The 19,779-nt window shown below is 52.9% G+C and overlaps 1 protein-coding gene across 3 annotated transcripts; it reads left to right on the top strand.

Moving 5' to 3' along the window:
• The first annotated feature begins 11,687 nt into the window (after positions 1-11,687).
• On the top strand, positions 11,688-18,429 carry Vgf (VGF nerve growth factor inducible). Of its 3 annotated transcripts, XM_057764911.1 has the most exons (5): positions 11,688-11,780; positions 13,699-13,776; positions 14,634-14,715; positions 15,352-15,549; positions 16,051-18,429. In XM_057764911.1, the coding sequence occupies exon 5, from the start codon at positions 16,071-16,073 to the stop codon at positions 17,922-17,924; it is 1,854 nt and encodes a 617-aa protein (XP_057620894.1). In that variant the 5' UTR covers positions 11,688-11,780; positions 13,699-13,776; positions 14,634-14,715; positions 15,352-15,549; positions 16,051-16,070; the 3' UTR covers positions 17,925-18,429. The 3 variants fall into 3 exon arrangements, with proteins under 3 accessions (XP_057620894.1, XP_057620895.1, XP_057620896.1); XM_057764912.1 differs by lacking the exon at positions 14,634-14,715; XM_057764913.1 differs by lacking the exons at positions 11,688-11,780; positions 13,699-13,776; positions 14,634-14,715; positions 15,352-15,549 and adding an exon at positions 15,774-15,923.
• The last annotated feature ends 1,350 nt before the right edge of the window (positions 18,430-19,779 follow it).

Below are 19,779 nucleotides of genomic sequence, written 5' to 3'. Positions count from 1 at the left end.
AACAGGAGGATTGGGAATTGAAAGGCAGCCTCGGCTGCATGAAGAGCTAGATGCCAACCTGGGCTACATGAGGCACTGCTTTTGTTTTAAAGCACATGGGGTTGTTAGGATGGCTTGCTCAGTGGTTGAAGGCACTGGCTGCCAAGCCCCACAGCCTGGTCTCCATCCCCAGGTGGAGGAAGAGAACCAACTCCTAGCAGTTGTTCTCTGACCTCCACATGTGTGCTATGGTGCACAGGTGCCCCATCCATAATTAAGCAAATGGAATTTTTTGCTTTTGTTTTATGTGCATTGGTGTTTGGTCTGCATGAAGGGGTCTGGTGTCCAGGAACCAGAGTCACAGGTAGCTGTGAGCTGCCATGTGGATACTGGGAATTGAACCCAGGTCCTCCAGAAGAACAGCCAGTGCTCTTAACCTCTGAGATGTCTCTCCAGCCCGCAAATGTAATTTTTTTTTTCGAGACAGGGTTTCGCTGTAGTTTTTAGAGCCTGTCCTGGAACTAGCTCTTGTAGACCAGGCTGGCCTCAAACTCACAAAGATCCGCCTGCCTCTGCCTCCCGAGTGCTGGGATTAAAGGTGTGCGCCACCACCACCTGGCTCAAATGTAATTTTTTAAGTGATTGGACTTTTAGAAGTTATGAGGGTTTTTGTTTTTGTTTTGTTTTGTTTTTTGTTTTCTTTCATTTTTTAGGCAGGGTTTCTTCTCTGTGTTGCCCCGGTTGTACTGGAACTCACTCCGTAGACTAGACTAGGCTCGAACTCACAGAGAGCCACCTGCCTCTGCCTCCCAAGTGCTGGGATTAAAGGTATGAAAGTATTTTATTTTATGTGTCTGGGTGTTTTGCCTGCATGTATGGCAGTGCACCACATAGGTGCAGTGCCAATGGAGGCCAGAAGAGGGCATAAGATCCCTTAAAAGTGAAGTTACGGACAGTTGTGAGCCACCTCATGGTTGTTGGACTGGTGTGATTTTGAGCATCTGTAATCCCAACCTCTGGGAGGATGAAGCAGGAGGGTCACAAACTCAAGGCTAGTTTACGCTGCATAGCAAGAGCCTGTCTGCATTCAAACAATAAACAGACAGAAAAGGCCTGTTCTCACTCTTTTTTTTTTTTGCCTCAAAACAGAATACTTTTATTTTGTCCAAAAGAGCACAGCATAAACATCCCCAACAATACATAAACCTATATATAAAATTTTTCTTTTATATGGCTGCACAATAGTATATGCAAGTGAAGGTACTGTTGGTGGGACAAAGGACACTTATCTGGGCAATGTCCTAGTTAGCCAGGTATCAGCAATCAAAGGCCAGGCAAACGCTCATTCTAGTAAGGAAAACAGTATTAAAACAATTCCTACAAAGCTGGGCTACACACATCTCGTTCTGTGCCCTGACCATTCCATGCTCAGCCTGACTTCTCTCAGTCACACCTCTTAACCTTTGGAGTGGTACAGGAAATGCCTGCCCGATACCAATTTTTTACCATGGAAATTCATAATGGCTTAAAAAAGGAATATGCTGGATTTCAAATGTTATTTACTTTCATTTGAAAAAATAAATATTTGAAAAAATAAATATGTCCAAAACTACAGGGTTTATAACACCCTGCATCTAGGAGTAAACATTTACTTAGTTCTATTCTCGCTCTTAATGCATAGTGATTTTTAAATTTTTATTTACATGTATGTGCACATATGTGTGTTTGTGAGTATGTATGCATGCATGTGTGCAGGTGTGTGTGTGTGTGTGTGTGTGCTCTCACAGAGACTAGAAGAGGCTGCCAGATCCCTTGGAACTGGAGTTACAGGCATTTGCACAATCCCCTGATAATTTCATGGGACCAAGATCTGAACTCCAGTCCTTGTGCAGCGTGCCCTTAGCCACTGATGCCTCTCCAGTCCCTACTGACTTACTTTTGAGACAGGGTCTCTTGCAGCCAACGCTGACCTCAGACCTCCCGTGTGTCTGGAGGTGAAGCTGGTTTTCTGATCTCCCCACCTGTGGTTGGCTCTTACGACGTGCCTTTCTTGAGCTCATGTGCTTTAACACTCGGTCACCAGCTGGTGGCGCTGTTTGAAAGACTGTGAAACCATTAGGAGGTGGAGACCTACTGGAGCAAGCGGTCAAGATGATTGGATTTGAGTCACGTAGGAGACACATCTCTGAGTATGTTTAACTGAGGAGACAGGATGTACCCTGAATGTGATCAGTAGCATCCTGTGGGCTGGGGTCCAAGACCGAATAGAAAGAAAAAAAAATTGAGTCTTTATCCTTCTCTGCTTCCTGACCGTGGAGACAATGTGACCTGCTGCCGCTGCCACCACAACAGCCTGTACCTTCAAACTGTGAGTCAAGGGAAACCGTCTTCCCGGAAGTTGATATTTGTCAAGTATCTTATCTTGTCATAGCGACTATGCAAGTAAATACACCCCCATCACAGCAGGGCTCCAAACTCACCCCCAGAGAGCGCCGCCTGCCGGAGACCAAGTGTTCAGACACACATGACTGCGGTGACATTTTACACCCACCATAACCACCCGCCTACGGCCTTCTGAGAATTATGCCAACTCTCTTTGAGAACACTCTGGATTGGGCTGTGATTCATAATGCATCATGGCCTGGAGAGGACCCACACAGGGCTGCTGAGTCAAAGGCCTTCTCTCTCTCCTGCCTCTCAAAAGGCCTTGACTAATATTAGCTGCTGCTGAAGGTGGATCGGAGGCAGCATGTTTATTTTCCACGCCCGAGCTCCTGGGATGGATTGCTGGTGCCAAGAGGAAGGGATGGATTGCTGGTGCCAAGAGGAAGAGGAGGAGAAGAAAAAGAAAGCAATGTGTGGTCCACACCCCATGAGAATTAGCATTTCAAAAGCCATCATTTCTGTCTTCTGATCTTTATGGTGGGTTTGGTGGCCCTGGAATTCACAAAGATCCGCCTGCCTCAGCTTCTTGCTGCCCTTCCAAAGGACCTGGTTCAATTCCCGGCACTCACACGGCGGTGGCTCACAACTGTCTGCAACTCCAGCGCCAGGGGATCTGACGCCTTTTTCTGGCCTCGACCTGCACCAACCACACAAGCGGTTCACAGACATGTACAGGCCAAACACCCACACACATACACAAGGAAAACAAATAAATAAACAAGGAACCATCAACCACTCTCATCCCTTCCATCCAGTTCCCCAGCCAGGACAAGGACCAGAATTCTGTTCATAGGACTTCATGGCCCCCGCATCCCAGCTGCCCCATCCCTGGAGTCTTCTTGGGCTCCACTTGGGCCAGATTCATATGGAGGGTTTCTGCTCCATACCCCTGGGAACTTCACAGTTTGGAGTCACTCTCCAAGGCACCACAGAACATCCCCTGAACTCTGAACCCACTGCTCCCCAGAGCTGTATGAAGCGCAAGTCCCTCATCTGGAACCCAAGTCCCAGCCAGTACCCAGGAGCGCGTGCAGCTCGGTGCCTGCTCCTCTTCCTCCCACGCTCTCCAGACTTGGACATGATGTCCCTGCCTTGACACCTTTCTCTGTGTGCACTGGCCTCTCCTCCATTTCTCAACATCCCGGATCCAGCCCCACAAAAGCAGAGGACCGGGAAACAGGAGCAGCTCTGCGTGGGGTGCACAGAAAGCTACCCTCTGCAGGGACAAAAACGGCCGTGCCCCTCTTGGAGACCCCAGTGGTGCAGCTCGATCCGGGCCAGCCTCGTGTGTCAGAGGCCCTCCTACTTCACCTTCCCTATCCACCTCTGTCTCCGGTCTCCATGTTCCTGTCATTTGTCCCTGGGGTTCCCCGCCCAAGGAGGCCCTTGTCAAACAGACAAGTTCCTTCAAAATCTCTCTTGCTTCACTCCTTCGTTCTGAGAAAGGAGTGGAGGGAAGGCTCATCCAGGAAGACGCTCTCCCAAAAGCTGCTTTTCCTTCCCTAACGCGGCCCTCTTAGGCAGCCCCCTCCCTCATCACCCACAGATCCAGGTGACAGCCAGCTTGTCACGACAGGACCAAGTGATCGGGGCCTGCTCACATCACGCCCACAGTCAAGAGCACAGAGAAATGAATGCATGCACATTCAACTCTTAGCTTGGCTTCTCCACTTTTCTACAGCCCAGGATTTTCTGCCTAGGGAATGGTGCTGCCCACAGTGATCTGGGTCTTCCCTGTCTATTAATGCAGAACCAGGACAGTCCCGTGCAGACATATCCCCAGGCCAACCTGATCTTGACTTGACTGATCTGGAGACTTTCTTTCTTGGTGGTTCTAGGTTGTGACAAGCGGACACATGACACTATCTATCACACCCCTGAGGTCTTTCCTCTTCCCAGTCAGTCCTCCTCTTTTCATGGCTGAGTGTGTTTGGTGTGTGTGTGCAGTGTGTGTATGACGTATATGTATGTGTGTATAGTGTGTGATGTGTGTGTATGTATGGCTTGTGTGTGTATAATGAGTGGTGTAGGTTGTGTGTGTATGAGTGTGTGTATGGCACGTGTGTGCATAGTGTGTGGTGTGGGGTGTGTGTGTGTGTGTACCAATGCTTTTCATCAGGGCTCATTACAGAAGATGAATGAAAGGTTATTTACAGGAACATGGGTGACACTGGCAGCTGCATTATTGAAGAAACTCTTCCACCCTCCGCCTAGCAGTGATTAACTCCTTTTGGTCTTTGAGGGCCAGGGCCTTATAAATCCTTCCCTCCTCCATTACGGGATGTCGATGGGGTGAGCTTTGTCTTGTACAGGTCAAGCCCTGTAGTCTTCAGTGGCCCCAGAGGAGCTGGGACACGCGTTAAGCCTAGTTCCTTTTTTCTTAGCCGTTACTGCTTCCCCTCATCCAGACTGGCCTAACTGGAGGCAGGTTACAAAGACTCAGAAAAGGAAAAGGGAGCTGGAGGTCTTCTTTAGAAGTATGTTTCAGGAGCTGGAGAGAGGGCTAAAGCCAGTGGTTCTCAGCCTTCCTGACGCTGTGGCCCTTGAATACAGCTCCCCACCTTGTGGTGGTCCCCAACTGTAAAATTTCTGTTGCAGCTTCCCAGCTGTAAATGTTGCTGCTGTTATCAATCATAATGAAAATATCTGATATGCAATCCCTCTGAAAGGGTCGTTTGACCCCCAAAGGGGTCTTGGCCCAAAGGTTGAAAACCACTGGCTTAAGCAGTTAAGAGCATTTCCTACTCTTCCAGAGGACCTCAGTTCTGATTCCAGCACCCACACTGGGCAAACTTTCCGTAATTCCAGTTCCAGGGAATTCGATGCCCTGATTTCCTTGGGCACGTACATGCAGGGAAAACACCCATAGGAAAAAAATAAACAACAGTGTTTCCCTCACACAGCTCTTGGTGCCACAGCTGGTTAACCCCCTTAAGCCAACCAAGCTAATCATCCCCTGCATAGTTGGGGGCCTGTGTCCCTGGGGTCTTGGCTAAGGGCATTGAATCAGGTTATGTGAGAGGAACACCGGAACTGGCTGAAAGAGCGTGGTGGATTTGATTGGTTGTGCAGTTCATAAGAGGAAATAGTTGCGGAATAGGAGTCATCAGGACTTGGGGAGGGAGGTCCTTCCTCTTTGGCCTTGTCTCTGGGCAGAGAAAATAGAAGAACTGGTCACTAAGAGCATGCCAGGTTCTAGAGAGGGACTCGAAGGAGGCTTGGAGGAAGGGATGTGGAGAGCGGGGGTGTGAGGAACCCTGGATCGGCAGTGGTCCAGGAGGGTGAGGAGGAGGAAGAGGAACCTGATGTGTGTGTGGTGGCACAAAACTTGAATCCCAGCACAGGGAGGCGGGCTGATCCGTAAGTTCAAGGCCAGCCTGGTTTAGCTACATAGGGAGTTCCAGGCCAGGCCAAGGAGAAGGAGAAGGAGGAGGAGGAGGAGGAGAAAGAAAAGGAGGAAGAAGGAAGGAAGGAAGGAAGGAAGGAAGGAAGGAAGGAAGGAAGGAAGGAAGGGAAGAATTCCAAATGGGAAGGAAGTAGTTTGTGGTTTGATTCCCAAAAAAAGGCAGACAGATTTGGAAGTCTCTAAGGGGACAGAAACAGTCAGAGGAGGATCAGGAGGCAAGATGGAGGAGAAACAGCATGAAAGCTCAAATTGGGTCCATTTAGGGTCTCAGGGCAAAAGCACAAAACGGGGAGAGGAGGCAAGAGGGAGGCTCCATGGAGTCCTACAGAGGACCAGGAAGCTGAGAGCCAGAACACAGAATTGACCCTTCAGAAAACCCCCAAAGGGGTCGCCACCCACAGGTGGCAAATGGTCTGGGCCTGGATGCTCTCGAAGCCGAAGAGGTAGGGGTCCTAGCGAACGACTCTCCTTCAGCTCTGTAGTCCCAGTTATTCTGGCCTCCTCGAATCTGGCCTGTCACCTGAGTGGTGTGGTCTGCGGCTTGTGGGCCAGGGAACCCCCAGTGATGTCTGGGGCGGAGCTTGGGAGAGAGCCCCCTAGCGGCCGAGGATGAAGCTGGAGTCTGCAGCAGGGGCCACTCCCAGTCTGGATCCATACCCTGCGGGCGTACCTGGAGACCCTGAAGGCGCTGCACCAGGAGCAGCCTAGGCTCCTGCACTGTTTCTGCTCACAGGCAATCAAGAGACAGTCTCCGAGGACCAAGTTGGCGTGGCTTTTCCCAGGCAACCATCTTACCTCCAACCCCAATTGAGGAAATACTTCTTAACCCCCAAGCTGGTGAAGACAGAGGGTGCTCAGACGGCCTGACATCCCATCTCCACGGCCAGACGACCCTGCCAACTCTTTAAGAACCTAAAATTTTCTAATTTGAACCTCTTCCACCCTATCTTCTGACCCATCTCCCTCGTTTCGTCTCCCTTTGGAGACCCAGGAATCCAAACACCCTTATCCTCAGTTTACTCCAAACTCATCCATCTTTCTGTGGGAATCCAGGTAGTGGGACCCTTCTGACTCTAGTCCAGCCCTGGTACTTTGGGGGATCCAGACTTTCACCCAACTTACTTCACCTTCATCCCTTAAGCCAAACCTCTTGAGGATCGGCCCATGTGAGATGCTGTGGGAGCGATGATGTTGAGGAAGACCCTTTGGCCTCCGGTGCACGCCCATTATGGTCCCCTTGGACATCCTTTTAGCCCCATTCACTGAGTGGAGGATCCCGGTCTAGCCGAGCCCACCATCTTCATACCAGGGCAAGCTAAGACACGGCCCTCCTGCTGCTGTCGCTCTCACGGCAGCGCGACCGCCACTAGTTAGGACTGTTGGTGTGATCAACGGCGGCTATTCAAGGCCAGAGGCCTGCAGGCCCACAGCGCAGGCTGTGCCTGTGTCCCTCCGCATTCTGCCCGGTGGAGAAGGCCAGTATTGCCTTCTGCAGTAGCTCCTGGGCTCAAGTGTAGAGCCAGCAGCTGTGGCACCTGCAGCGACCAGTAGCTTGCCTAGGCTGCACCAGCTCTACTTGGCATCCCGGCTGTGCTCACAGCTGGCTTGGAGGTCAGATCAGCTTAGGAGGGTTGAGCTGGCCAAGGGTCACACTGCACAGTGCCTGCGGGAGGGCTGGACGTCTAAGGCCTCTCCTGAAAGGAGCAAGAAACTCTTTAGACCCCTCCCCTCCTGCACATCCTAAGGCAGCCCCACCCCTGCCAGCCCCAAGCTCCGCCCCTCAGAAATAGATTGATATTTAAAACAAACAAACAATATCAACGGTTTGTTTTCGTATTTAATTATTTTGTGTACAAGTGAGAGCATCACTGGAGGAGTGTGACGGTCAGAGGGAGGTTTGGGGGAGTTCTTTTCTTCCGGTATTGTGATCCAACGAATCAAATTCAGGTTGTCAGGCTGAGTGACAAGAGCCTTTGACCACTAGGCATCTTGTGGGCCCTAACCTCTAATTCTTTCTTTTTTAGACTGATTTTATTTCGTGTATATGAGTGTTTTGCCTACAAATACTGTATGCGTGGTTGATGCCAGAGAGATCAGAAGACGAAACTGGGTCCTTTGAAATCACAGTTACAGACGACTGTGAGCTGCCATGTGGGTGCCGGAAACTGAACGCGGGTCCTCTGCAAGAGCAACGATCGCTCTTAACTGCTGAGCCAGCTCTCCAGCCCCTCTCCTCCTTTAAAGGTTTGCTTTTACATTTTTAAAAAATTGTGAGGGGGCTGGAGAGATGGCTCAGAGGTTAAGAGCATTGCCTGCTCTTCCAAAGGTCCTGAGTTCAATTCCCAGCAACCACATGGTGGCTCACAACCATCTGTAATGGGTCTGGTGCCCTCTTCTGGCCTGCAGGCATACACACAGACGGAATATTGTAAACATAATAAGTAAATAAATAAATATTAAAAAAAATAAATTAAAAAAATTGTGGGGAGGGAGTGGGGAATTGGATTGGGTATGTATAATGAAACAAAAAGATAGGTTTTTTTTTTTTTTTTTTTTTTTTTTTTTTTTTTGTTGTTGTTGTTTTTTGAGACAGGGTTTCTCTGTAGCTTTGGTCCACGTCCCAGAACTAGCTCTTATAGACCAGGCTGGCCTCGAACTCCCAGAGATCCGCCTGCCTCTGCCTCCCGAGTGCTGGGATTAAAGGCATGCGCCACCACCGTCCGGCTGTTTTCTTTTTTAAAAAATAAAAAAAAAATTTTTATTTTATGTGCAAGGGTGTTTTCTCTGCATGTATGTCTGTATGCAACGTGTGTGCAGTGCCGGAGGGGGCCAGAAGAGGACGCTGCATTCTTTGGGACTGGAGTTACAGGTGGTTATGTGACTTCACCTGGGCGTTAGGAACCAAACCCAGGAGCTTTGGAAGAGCATCCAGTACTCTTAACCACCGAACCATCTCTTCAGCCCCTAGGTTCTGATTCCTAAGCCCCTAACTTTTCTTATCTTGTTAAAAGCACCCCAAAATGTCCTTGCCCACATCAGCTCCTGATTTAGGAGATTCTTTTGCGTGACCGCTGCCGGGTCTGTGCCCCAGCTAAGGACAGGCCCCTTCAGAGTTCTTCCCTGTCCCGAAGGGAAGATCATACTTCTTGGCTTCTCTCTTACACCCCCTGGTGGAAGCGAGCAAAGGTGCGTGCAGCACTCAGCCCCTAGTAGGAGAGTCCTGTGTCTGTATTTATCCTTGCTCCCTAAAGCCCCAGAGCTATGTCCTATCCCTCTGGCTTCACCCACTGCCCAACGTGTATGAGACTTTGTAAAGGAAATATATTTCTAATGCTCCCTATTTGGGTTCCCGTGCTTATCTCTGGTGAGGCATTTTCTGAACTTGTCCGCCCAAGGGGGATTGGGGGGAGCTAAAAATGTATCCAGCTACGGTTTTGCTTTTCAAAAAGCTCGGTCCAGCGAGCGGTTTTGACTGGGCTGGAAACCCGAGGGCAGTAGAGGGCTATCCCATGATATTTCTGCATTCGTCTTCCACCATTCCTCTAAACAACATGTGGACTCCCCCACCCCCTTAGACAACATCTCGTGTATCCCGTAGCTGGGCCTGAATTTGAGATGTAGCTGGGAATGGCTTTGACTTCCTGATCTTCCTGCTTCTACTCCCAAGCGTAGGGATTACAGACATGTCTGGTGAGACTCAGTTTATGCAATGGGTGCTGGGGATGGAAGTCAGGGGTTCGGTTTGGGCATTCTAAGCAAAGGCTCTTTCGATTGAGCTTCACCCCAACCTCACCCTGGACTCTTTTTGCTTAAATATGAAAAATAACTTGTGTTTATAGGGTGTGGTCTCCTTTGTTGGATCTCCCCGCTAACTAGAGGGAGAGAACAAACCCAGGAAGATCCAAATGACTTCTAAGTCTCTCTCAGTTGCCAGAAGCCTCTTCAGAGTCTATAACCTAAGCGGTTCAAGCCCCGAGCATGCGCGGAATCTCTCTCTGGGCGATCCTATCGGCTTGAACTTCTCGTTGGACATGGGAACAGTTGCTAGGGAAATGTTACCTTCAGGACAGCGTTTGCTGGAGATGGAATCCAAGGTGTGGGCTGTGAAGGGCTCCAGGAGGTTTCAATGCTTGAAAAGGGGACAGACATCGCTGTCTAATCCTTCCCAGTACAGCCATTGCAGACTCTGCCCTGTCTCAGCCTGACCATGCCACCTTTCTGGTCATTTCCACTATGGCCATGTGACTCTAAAGGATCTTTGGTCTTTCCTCTGTGTGTGTATGTTTCATTTCTTGACCATGGGGAAGGGTGACTCCCTCCCCCCAACAGCCTATATTCAAGAGGATCTCCAAGCCCGGTAGCAATTGGGCTAATGACTTCCTGGAGCAAAGGGCGGGGAGAGATGCTGTCCATTGCACTCCCCCACCTCCACCAAACAGAAGAAAGAACCTAGGTTGTGCCCTGACTAGCCCAGGGCCTCAGTTTCCCCTGGTCATAGGAATGAATTGCTTCCTAAATTCTTGGGTTCGTCTCCTGAGTTCACTCTATCATCCAAGACCAGCCTCTCTCTCAACCCCAATCCAGGCATCTGGCTCCCATCTCTTTAGACTGTGCTTTTCAGACGTTCTCTGCCTTTCCTCATTTCTGGGTGGGCAGCGCGTGACAGAGAGGAGGAGGTGAAAAGAACCTGGGCACCGCCCCCCACCCCCTTCTGCTCCAAGAGCGGCGGAGACTGCGATCCTCAATCCTACCACACGGGGGCGCCAGGACAAGTGCGGACGCGGGCGAGGCAGCGCAAGGTGGTTCTCGACCGTGTGAGTGCGCCCATGGGTGTCTTTGTGTGTCTGCGTTTCTGTACATACGTGTGCGAGCCAAGGGGTGTCTGGGTGGGATGTATTCGGGGCAACAAACCTGATGTATCCTCTGAAACAGGTACTCCAAGTGTCTTTTCTTTTTATGAGGATGCTTAATGTCACTGGCTGTGTGTGGATGGCGAGGCAGGCGACTTATGTGTATCGTCGCGTGTACATAGTGCCGGCTGTGAGTCCCCGAAACGGCGTCTTGATTTTTTGAAGTCACGTTCCATGAGGCTTTTTTTTTCTTTTTTATTTATTTTTCTTTTCCTTTCTTTCTTTCTTTCTTTCTTTCTTTCTTTCTTTCTTTCTTTCTTTCTTTCTTTCTTTCCCCTTTCTCCCACTACCCTGGGAGGAAAAAGGAATAAGGGCTGTCAATGAGAATTGCTATCACTCCGGGCACATCCTCAGCCTTAAGTCTGGGTGACTGTGCTAAGTGTGACATTGTGTTTGTTAAGTGGGTGTGTCTGAGAGTCGGAGAGTAACTCGGTAAGAGGGGGACTGGGTCCTGTGACAGATGGATTTTGGAGGGGGTTGGAGCAAGATTATGGAAGCACCCAATTTCCCATGTTAGTTGTGAATACCACCTTCATTGTATGTGTGGATGTGTGTGTGCGCGCACATGCACAAACGTATGTGGTGTGTTACCCTTCCTAGGTCTCTCAAGTAACAGTTTCTCTGTGTCTCTCCCATCTCTGTCTCTTTTCCTCGTTGCTTGGTGACTCATCTATGCGGCAATGGCCTCCCCCGGCTTGCTGGGTCTCCCTTCCCCCACTCAGAAGTGAGTGGGCGGGGGTCTAATAGAATGGGACCTTGGGATTAAAAATCAGGGTGGGAATCCCCCTCCCCACAATGTATCATTCGGAACCTTGTTGGCCCCCCCTGACCCTCTCTCCAAGTTCCTTCCCAGACTTCCCCAGCTTTGAGTTGACTTGTGGGGTAAGACATGAGTGGGTTCTAATCGGACCATTCTCAAGGGTCTTTAACATTTTCTTTCTTTTTAGTTCAAAGTGGAGACCCCTGTCTCCTTATCAAGCGCCCCTCTCCTTGCCTATTTCCATCCCTTCTCATGGCTGACGAAATGAATGGCTGCAGAGGTGAGTCACTGGTTGGGGGAGGGGAAGCAGGAAGAGGGGGGGTTGGATGAGCTGCAGGGCTGGGGGTGGGGAGACGAAGCCCCTGCTCTTCTCCCACACTTCCTAATGCCCTTCCCCCAGCCCTCCTCCCTGGTTTTCCAAACCGTCAACTCTGTGATCATGGCTCTGCTGAACCTCACCTTCTCCTTCTACCCCTGGAATGCATGAGAGATTCAGATACCAGGACCAAAGTGCACAGGTCCATACACACAAGTCAGAGCAGATACCGGGTGTACCCTCCAGGTCCTCATCTTAGCTACGCCTTTTCTAGTTGTCTTTCCATGTCATTATCCATCTGGCCATTTCCCTCCTCTCCCGCAACCTAGGGACCTGCCCCTTGTCTAGATCTTTTCCTCTGTAGAGGCGGCAGAGTCTCAAGAGGTGGTTGATAGGGCAGGAGTGGGGGGGGAGTGGAGCTCCATCCGCAGAGTGCTTACTCAGCATACATGGAGCCCCGAGTTCAATCCCCAACACCGCATAAACTGGGCACTGAGGATTGCATCTGTAATCATAGCTCTTAGGAGGGGGAGGCAGAATCAGACATTCAAGGTCATCTTCAGTTAGTGATTTAGTGAGTTGGTGGCCAGCCTGTGCTACTTGAGACCCTGCCTCAGAAATAACATAACTACAAAGGGGAAGTCGTGAGAGCATCTGTCATCCCTGGGAGGGGAGGGGTATGTGCTATGTGAATGAGCTGAGCTAGGGACCAGGTAGAGAGACACGGAGTCCTAAGAGCATGAAGGCAGAAGGGGCTTGACCCTATGAAATGAACTCATCAAACCTGTCTGCTATCTGGGCCCTTCTTGCCCATCTCCACCCTATGACGACCAAGGGTCTTGAGATGTGAGTTTATGCGCAGTTACTTGGGTTTCCAAATAAGGGGAGTTGAGGATGACAGAGAAATAGGGAATGCCCCTAACAGCCTGGGGTAAGGACTTGGGGGAGAGGAGCTGCAGACCAACTGGCTTCAATTATAGACTTTATTGTCCTGAGATTTGCAAGGCGAAGAAAGGAGAGGGACAAGAAGGGTACAGAGAAGTTCACATAAGCACGAACACACACCACACCAATAGGCAGGAAAGGATCCTCAGAAAGGCGCACACACTAAGCCAGACACCAGATCTGGAAGCATTCAAAGACCCCAAATAGCACAGGTGTCTGCCGAGAGTTCAAGAGACTAGAATTTACCCCATGCAGCAACAGCTACACAGGTGGTAAGAGAAGCCCCCCCCTCCCCAACTCATTTAAACTGGGACCGCATCCATCCAGTCTCAATGTGATATCTTCACTTGCTTCTTCCTATTTCTCTTTTTCTTCTCTGCCTTGGGTCTCTTTACTCTCTGCCCAGAGAAACGCTCACACATGTACACGCATGCATACAAGCCCACAGGTATCTGGTTTCTCTCGGTGTCTGTCTCCTTTCCCGGGATCTCAAACTCAGACTCTCAATCCCCTCAGTCACCCCTCTTTGGCGAGCTCTCTCCCCCACCTTCCTCTCGCTGAAGCCCCCCCCCACTTCAGACGTCGGAACCAGCAGCCTTCTGATCTTCCTTAAGGAAGGTAATGCGACCCTCTCCTTAGCCCACTGCTCAGGATGAAGGGAGGTGGGGAGGGGAAAGGAATGGAGGGGATTCTAGCCGCAGGCTCTGGATGGTGGTGTGGGGGAGTGTCCGTCGCTGCTGCAGTGGTGGTGGTGGGTATCTCTAGGCCCTTCTCCCTCCCTTCTTTGGAGTGTATACTGTCACCTTGGTTCTCAAGTTGGTTTGTTTGCTTCTCTCCTTTAGCCCGCTCCTTCAACCTGCTTCAGGTTCTTTTTCTGTCCCTTCCCCCTGCCCCCATCTCTTCCCTCTCCTCCCTCACCCCACCTTTTTCTCCGCAGAGCTGATGGGTTTTCTTCTGGGAAAGTCAAGCCACTGATGGAAGGGAGAAGCCACTGCCGGTTATAGAGGGAAAGCACGTGAGTGTGTGTGTGTGTGTGTGTGTCCATGCCCGCGCGCAGGCGCGTGCATGAACTAGGGTCTTAGAATGAGGGTCAGTTTAATGGTGGGATGAAGGTAGGGCTAACTGAAAGAGGCGCTGAGACCCTCCACACAAACACATCCTGGTTTCCAGATTGTTGGGGTGCTGGAGGGGCTTTTCGTGTGCCTACAAGCACCCCTGTGTCCGCAGTTCTTGTGTTTCTGGTATGTGTCATTGTCACCCCCCTTTCCCTGCCCACGCCCCCGCACTGCTCTCCGTCCGCCTGCACCGCAGCCCCCTCCAGCCTCCCTCCCTCCCCTTCATTCCTGCAGTAGCTGCTCCCGGGGCCACCTTTCTCTCTCCTCTACCCCCTCCCCATTTCCGTCCTCCCATCCCACCTCCGCCCACGTCTGGTCTCCCTTCACCGGACCTGGCTGGCTGATAGATTTTCTGCGCAATCTCTGCGTCATCGCCCCCCACTCCCGGAACCTCTAGCTGTTCAAGCCCCCAGCCCCAACCCCTCTGGGCAGGAGATACGGTCTAAGGGTCTGATGGCTGAGAGGGTCCATCTCTGACGTGGCAGTGCACCCCCCTCCGGTCGCGTTCAGACCTCCCCTTTAAGCAGCAGAGAGAAATGGAGTTGAGTCACCTTCTCCACCTGCTCAACCCCCTCCCCACCTGGTCTGGTCTCGCCCTCCAAATGTCCTTGGGTGGGGGCTGTGGGGGAGAGGAAAATAAGCAGAAGGATGTGGGAGAGGCGAATTGAAAAGGGGCACAACAGGGACCCCTAACATGCACAGCAGAGTCCGCTGGTCAGAAGGACAGAACACACCTTTTTTTCCCCACCCCCTCCAGACCGATCGTGAGCAGACACGACCCAGAGGCACACACATCGTCAGTCTTTCCCTTTTCTCTTCCGACTAGGACCCTTTCCAAGGTGATTACCCAAACCGCAATATCCACCCATCTGCCCTGGCCCTGGGCGGGCATTCCGCACCGCAGATCCACTCCCTCCTCTCAGGTTCACGCCGTCCTTGGGCGTGCTCCCTATAGACCACGCTGTGGCGGCGGAGTAGGGAGCTCGACCCCCTCCCCGGCTTTCAAACCCTTACCGTCCCCCCATCCAGTATTGATCTCTTACTGACGCCCAGTTAGATGCTGGCGATGCCCTCTTCCTAGCCTATTCTGCTCAGCAACGCCGGCTCTGCGCCGCAAGTTGCTTTGTAACCCACCCTCCCGCCTTCTGGCTCTTCTGTACCCACCCTTCCATTCATTCTTCCATTCATTCATTCATCCTTTTCTCCTCGTCCCTCCTTCATTCATTCATAGCCCCCTGCCCCGCCCGCCTCGACATTTCATTCATTCATTCATTCATTCATTTCCCGGAGCTCGGCTAGCGCACGCCCCTCCAGCCGAGGGCCTCACTGCGCAGGCGCAGGCCGGGAGCGACGCTCATCCTCCAATCACTGGACACCCACCATCCACCCTGCACCCGCCCGCTTCCCCATGAATGAACATTGACGTCAATGGGGCGGGGCGAGCCCACGTGACCCCGCGCGCTCTCCTTTATAAGGCGGCGACGCGGGCGCTGTCCAGCGTGCTGAAGCCGGAGCGAGAGAGCTGTTGCTGACCCAGCTGAGCCCAGCTCCTAGAACGCCAGCATCGACCATCGCTGATACTCCAGCCGCGGGACGGAGTCAAGGCGGACGGGTCCCGATCTTCCCCCTGTCCCGACCCTCCTCTCCACCTTCCGCCGTCGTGACACCGGCTGGTAAATACTCCGATGTCCATTTCTCCAACCCTCTTTAGTCGTGAGCGTGAAGGGAGGGTTTTCTTTCCGAGTGGGGTATTGAGAACACAGCGGGGTGCCCCCGAGAAGGGTCTTTGGTAAATGGGGGAGTCTCTGCTTTTCTGTCGCTGATGAAGTCGCCCACGCACCATCCGGGGAGTCCTGTGGGGAGGGAACAGATACCCCCCCCCCCCGCTTATCCTTGTACGCGGGCGCTGGCTGAGAGATGACTTAGGGAAGGGGGAGACAGGAGGCACTGGGCACCCAGAACGAGGACTGCGGACGTTGTTTTTCATTTGTACGACTCTAGAGATCGCTACATCTTTCTTGTTCTCTGCTAAATGTGTTCTCTTCGGGTAAGGTTAGAGAAATAAGGGAAACCCCGGATTTCCTGCTTAAAGGTGGGGGAAGGGAATGCAGAAATAGAAACCGGGGAATTCTTACAGAAATTCTCTATTTCTTTGGTTTTTTTCTATTTTTCAGTCTCTGGCAGCCCGTTGGTCATGAAAACCCTCACGTTGCCGGCATCCGTCCTCTTCTGCTTCCTTATACTGATCCAGGGGTTGGAAGCAGCGCCCCCAGGGCGCTCCGATGCTTATCCTCCACCCCTCGGCTCTGAGCATAAAGAGCAGGTAGCTGAGGACGCAGTGTCCCGGCCAAAGGATGACAGCGTCCCAGAGGTCCGAGCCGCTCGGAATTCCGAGCCTCAGGACCAGGGAGAGCTCTTCCAGGGCGTGGATCCCCGGGCGCTGGCCGCGGTACTGTTGCAGGCACTGGACCGCCCGGCCTCGCCCCCGGCGGTCCCAGGAGGTTCCCAGCAGGGAACACCCGAAGAAGCAGCAGAAGCTCTTTTGACAGAGTCCGTGCGCAGTCAGACCCATAGCCTCCCGGCACCAGAGATCCAAGTGCCCGCTGCAGCCCCCCCTCGCCCTCAGACTCAGGACAACGATCCCGAGGCCGACGACCGCTCAGAAGAGCTGGAGGCGCTAGCATCCTTGCTCCAAGAACTTCGAGATTTCAGTCCGAGCAATGCTAAGCGCCAGCAAGAGACGACCGCAGCAGAGACGGAAACCCGCACGCACACGCTGACCCGAGTCAATCTGGAGAGCCCCGGGCCAGAGCGCGTATGGCGCGCTTCCTGGGGAGAGTTCCAGGCGCGCGTCCCGGAGCGCGCTCCTCTGTCACCCCCGGTCCCTTCGCAATTCCAGGCTCGAATGCCCGAAAGTGCTCCTCTCCCCGAAACCAATCAGTTCGGGGAAGGGGTGGCCTCCCCTAAAACACATCTAGGTGAGACTTTGACACCCTTATCTAAGGCGTACCAAAGCCTAGGTGGTCCCTTCCCCAAGGTGCGCCGGCTTGAGGGCTCACTCTTGGGCGGCTCCGAGGCTGGAGAGCGCCTGCTTCAGCAAGGGCTGGCTCAGGTAGAGGCAGGGAGGAGACAGGCGGAGGCCACCCGGCAGGCCGCAGCGCAAGAAGAGCGGCTGGCCGACCTCGCCTCCGACCTGCTGCTCCAGTATCTGCTGCAGGGCGGAGCCCGGCAGCGCGATCTCGGGGGTCGCGGGCTGCAGGAGACGCAGCAAGAGCGGGAGAGCGAGAGGGAGGAGGAGGCGGAGCAGGAGAGACGCGGTGGTGGGGAGGACGAGCTGGAGGAAGAGGATGAGGAGGCGGCGGAGGCGGAGGCGGAGGCAGAGGAGGCGGAGAGGGCGCGGCAGAACGCGCTCCTGTTCGCCGAGGAGGAGGACGGGGAAGCCGGAGCCGAGGACAAGCGCTCCCAGGAGGAGGCGCCAGGCCATCGGCGGAAGGATGTGGAGGGGGCAGAGGAGGGAGGGGAAGAGGACGACGACGACGAGGAGATGGATCCACAGACGATCGATAGCCTCATTGAACTGTCCACCAAACTCCACCTGCCAGCCGACGATGTGGTCAGCATCATCGAAGAGGTGGAGGAAAAACGGAAGCGGAAGAAGAATGCCCCTCCCGAGCCGGTGCCGCCCCCCCGGGCTGCCCCAGCCCCCACTCATGTCCGCTCCCCACCACCCCCACCTCCCTCCCCGGCCCGGGATGAGTTGCCAGACTGGAACGAAGTGCTCCCACCCTGGGATCGGGAGGAGGATGAGGTGTTTCCCCCGGGGCCCTATCACCCCTTCCCCAACTACATTCGGCCGCGAACACTGCAGCCACCCGCATCCTCCCGCCGCCGTCACTTCCACCACGCGTTGCCACCTGCGCGCCACCATCCCGACCTGGAGGCCCAGGCCAGGCGCGCGCAGGAGGAGGCGGACGCGGAGGAGCGCCGGCTGCAGGAGCAGGAGGAGCTGGAGAATTACATCGAGCACGTGCTGCTGCGCCGCCCGTGACCCGCCCCGGCCCCGCCCCCGCGCGCCCGCCCCCAGATGGGCGCGCCACCACGCCCCCCTCCGTGTCACTCCTCCTCCTTCTCGGTGTTTGCATGCGCCCCGGCTCCGCCCCTCGGCTGCCGCCCGGCCCCGCCCCACGTGACCCCGCCCCGAGTTCTGTTGGGACCGGACCTGTCAGACTCCCCTGGGTCTGCAGTCCAGAACTCCGGAAACTCACCGGTGATCCCGGGGCCATCCCAGGCGGGTGGGTGTTTTGTGCGGGTCCCCTTACACCCCCACTTCCTCCAGGGGCCTCGTCCCCATCTAGTTTTGCCGGTCCCAAACGGGAAAACCTGTTCTAATTAATCGTGTGAAGTGTCTGTCTCCCAGCCTTGGGGCCCACCCCCTGGAGCCTCCCTTCCCCCAAATCGTTGTGAACTTCCCCACTTCCTGCCCTTCTCTGTTGTAAATACCCCTCACGGAGGAAATAGTTTTGCTAAGAAATAAAAGGGACTATTTTACTAGAGGACTTTGTTTTCCGTTATTCACCAGTCCCCTTGGGCCTGCGTGGTCCTCTCCAAGGGGCGGTGAGGGAAGCGCCAACATCACCTGTTCCCGACTCTCTGACCAAAGCCAGAGCTGGCTGGGAGAAAGGTGTGAAGCTGTACCTGGAAATACCTATGTGGGATGGTTCAGTGGGTAAAGGCACACGTTGCCACGCGTGACAAGAGTGTGACACCAGGGTTCTTTCCACATGATGGAAGGGGAGGTCTGACTACCACATGCCCACCACGGCACACCCACCCACCCACCCACCCACAGGATAAATAAATAATAAATGTAATAAAAACCAAAGCAAAATAGTATCTCAATCTCTGCTTTCCACTACCACCTTGTGCCAAAACTGAACCATAATTCCTAATTTTGACCTAGGTAAGAGTGGACTCCAACAGGAGCCGGACGTTTGGTTGGGATATGGCTCAGTTGGTACGAATGCCTGCCTAGTGTGCACTTGGCCCCTAGGTCTAGTCCCATAAAGTGAGTTCATAAAGGGTCAGAAAAAGACAAAACAAAACAAAACAAACGAACAAACAAAAAAAACAAGAGCCAATTGTCTGGGACAAGCCAATTTCTAGAACTCAAAAGAAGAAAGGTACCACCTGAGAGATGTTCCTCATTGGGTGTCTGGGAGGTTCCCTCCACCCCAATTCATTCACGCTCCCCTTCATGGCTCCCTGAATTCCCAGAAACTTGGGGAGAAGGAGCTGACCCCCACACGCCTTGTTTTTAACCGTTTCTCAATTACCTCCCCAAACAAAATGAAAATGGAAATTCTCTATGCAGACATCTCAGAAGAGAGAACCTACGACTTCCGGCCTGTCTTTTCCCGGGTATATGTGTAGTCACAGGCAGTGTGTGGGGCAGGGCCACCAGACAGAGCAAGACATTCATGCAAACTTCAATTCCAGATAAGCCATAGATACCCCCACCCCCAGAATAACCTCTTCATGGTGCATGGGACACACTAATTTATCTGTTGGGGCTTTGGATGTGGCTCAGCAATAGAGCATCGACCTCAAATGCAAGAGACCCTAGTACTGCAAAATACAAAATCAACTCTTGTGGTTGGACATGTGGCTCTGTTGATTCAGTGCTTGCCCAGCACGTATGAAGCAGTTTGTAAAATAGAATGTGCTGTTGAACACCTGTAACCTCAGCATTTCTAGAGTAGAGGCAGGAGGGCCAGAAATGACAAGTTTATCCTCCCATCCATACTGAGTTTGAAGCCAGCCTAGACTACGTGAGATCCCGTTTTAAAATTTAAAGAAACTTCCAATGCATCTGTTGTGTCGGGGTGTGGTTGGCACATGCTTGT

The sequence above is a fragment of the Chionomys nivalis genome, chromosome 3 (genome assembly GCF_950005125.1).
Source record: "Chionomys nivalis chromosome 3, mChiNiv1.1, whole genome shotgun sequence".
Lineage (NCBI taxonomy): Eukaryota > Metazoa > Chordata > Mammalia > Rodentia > Cricetidae > Chionomys > Chionomys nivalis.
This window is presented reverse-complemented; position numbering and strand designations above follow the sequence as displayed.

Excerpts from the sequence above, each read along its gene's own strand:
- Vgf (XM_057764912.1), top strand. The coding sequence starts at position 16,071 with ATGAAAACCCTCACGTTGCCGGCATCCGTCCTCTTCTGCTTCCTTATA.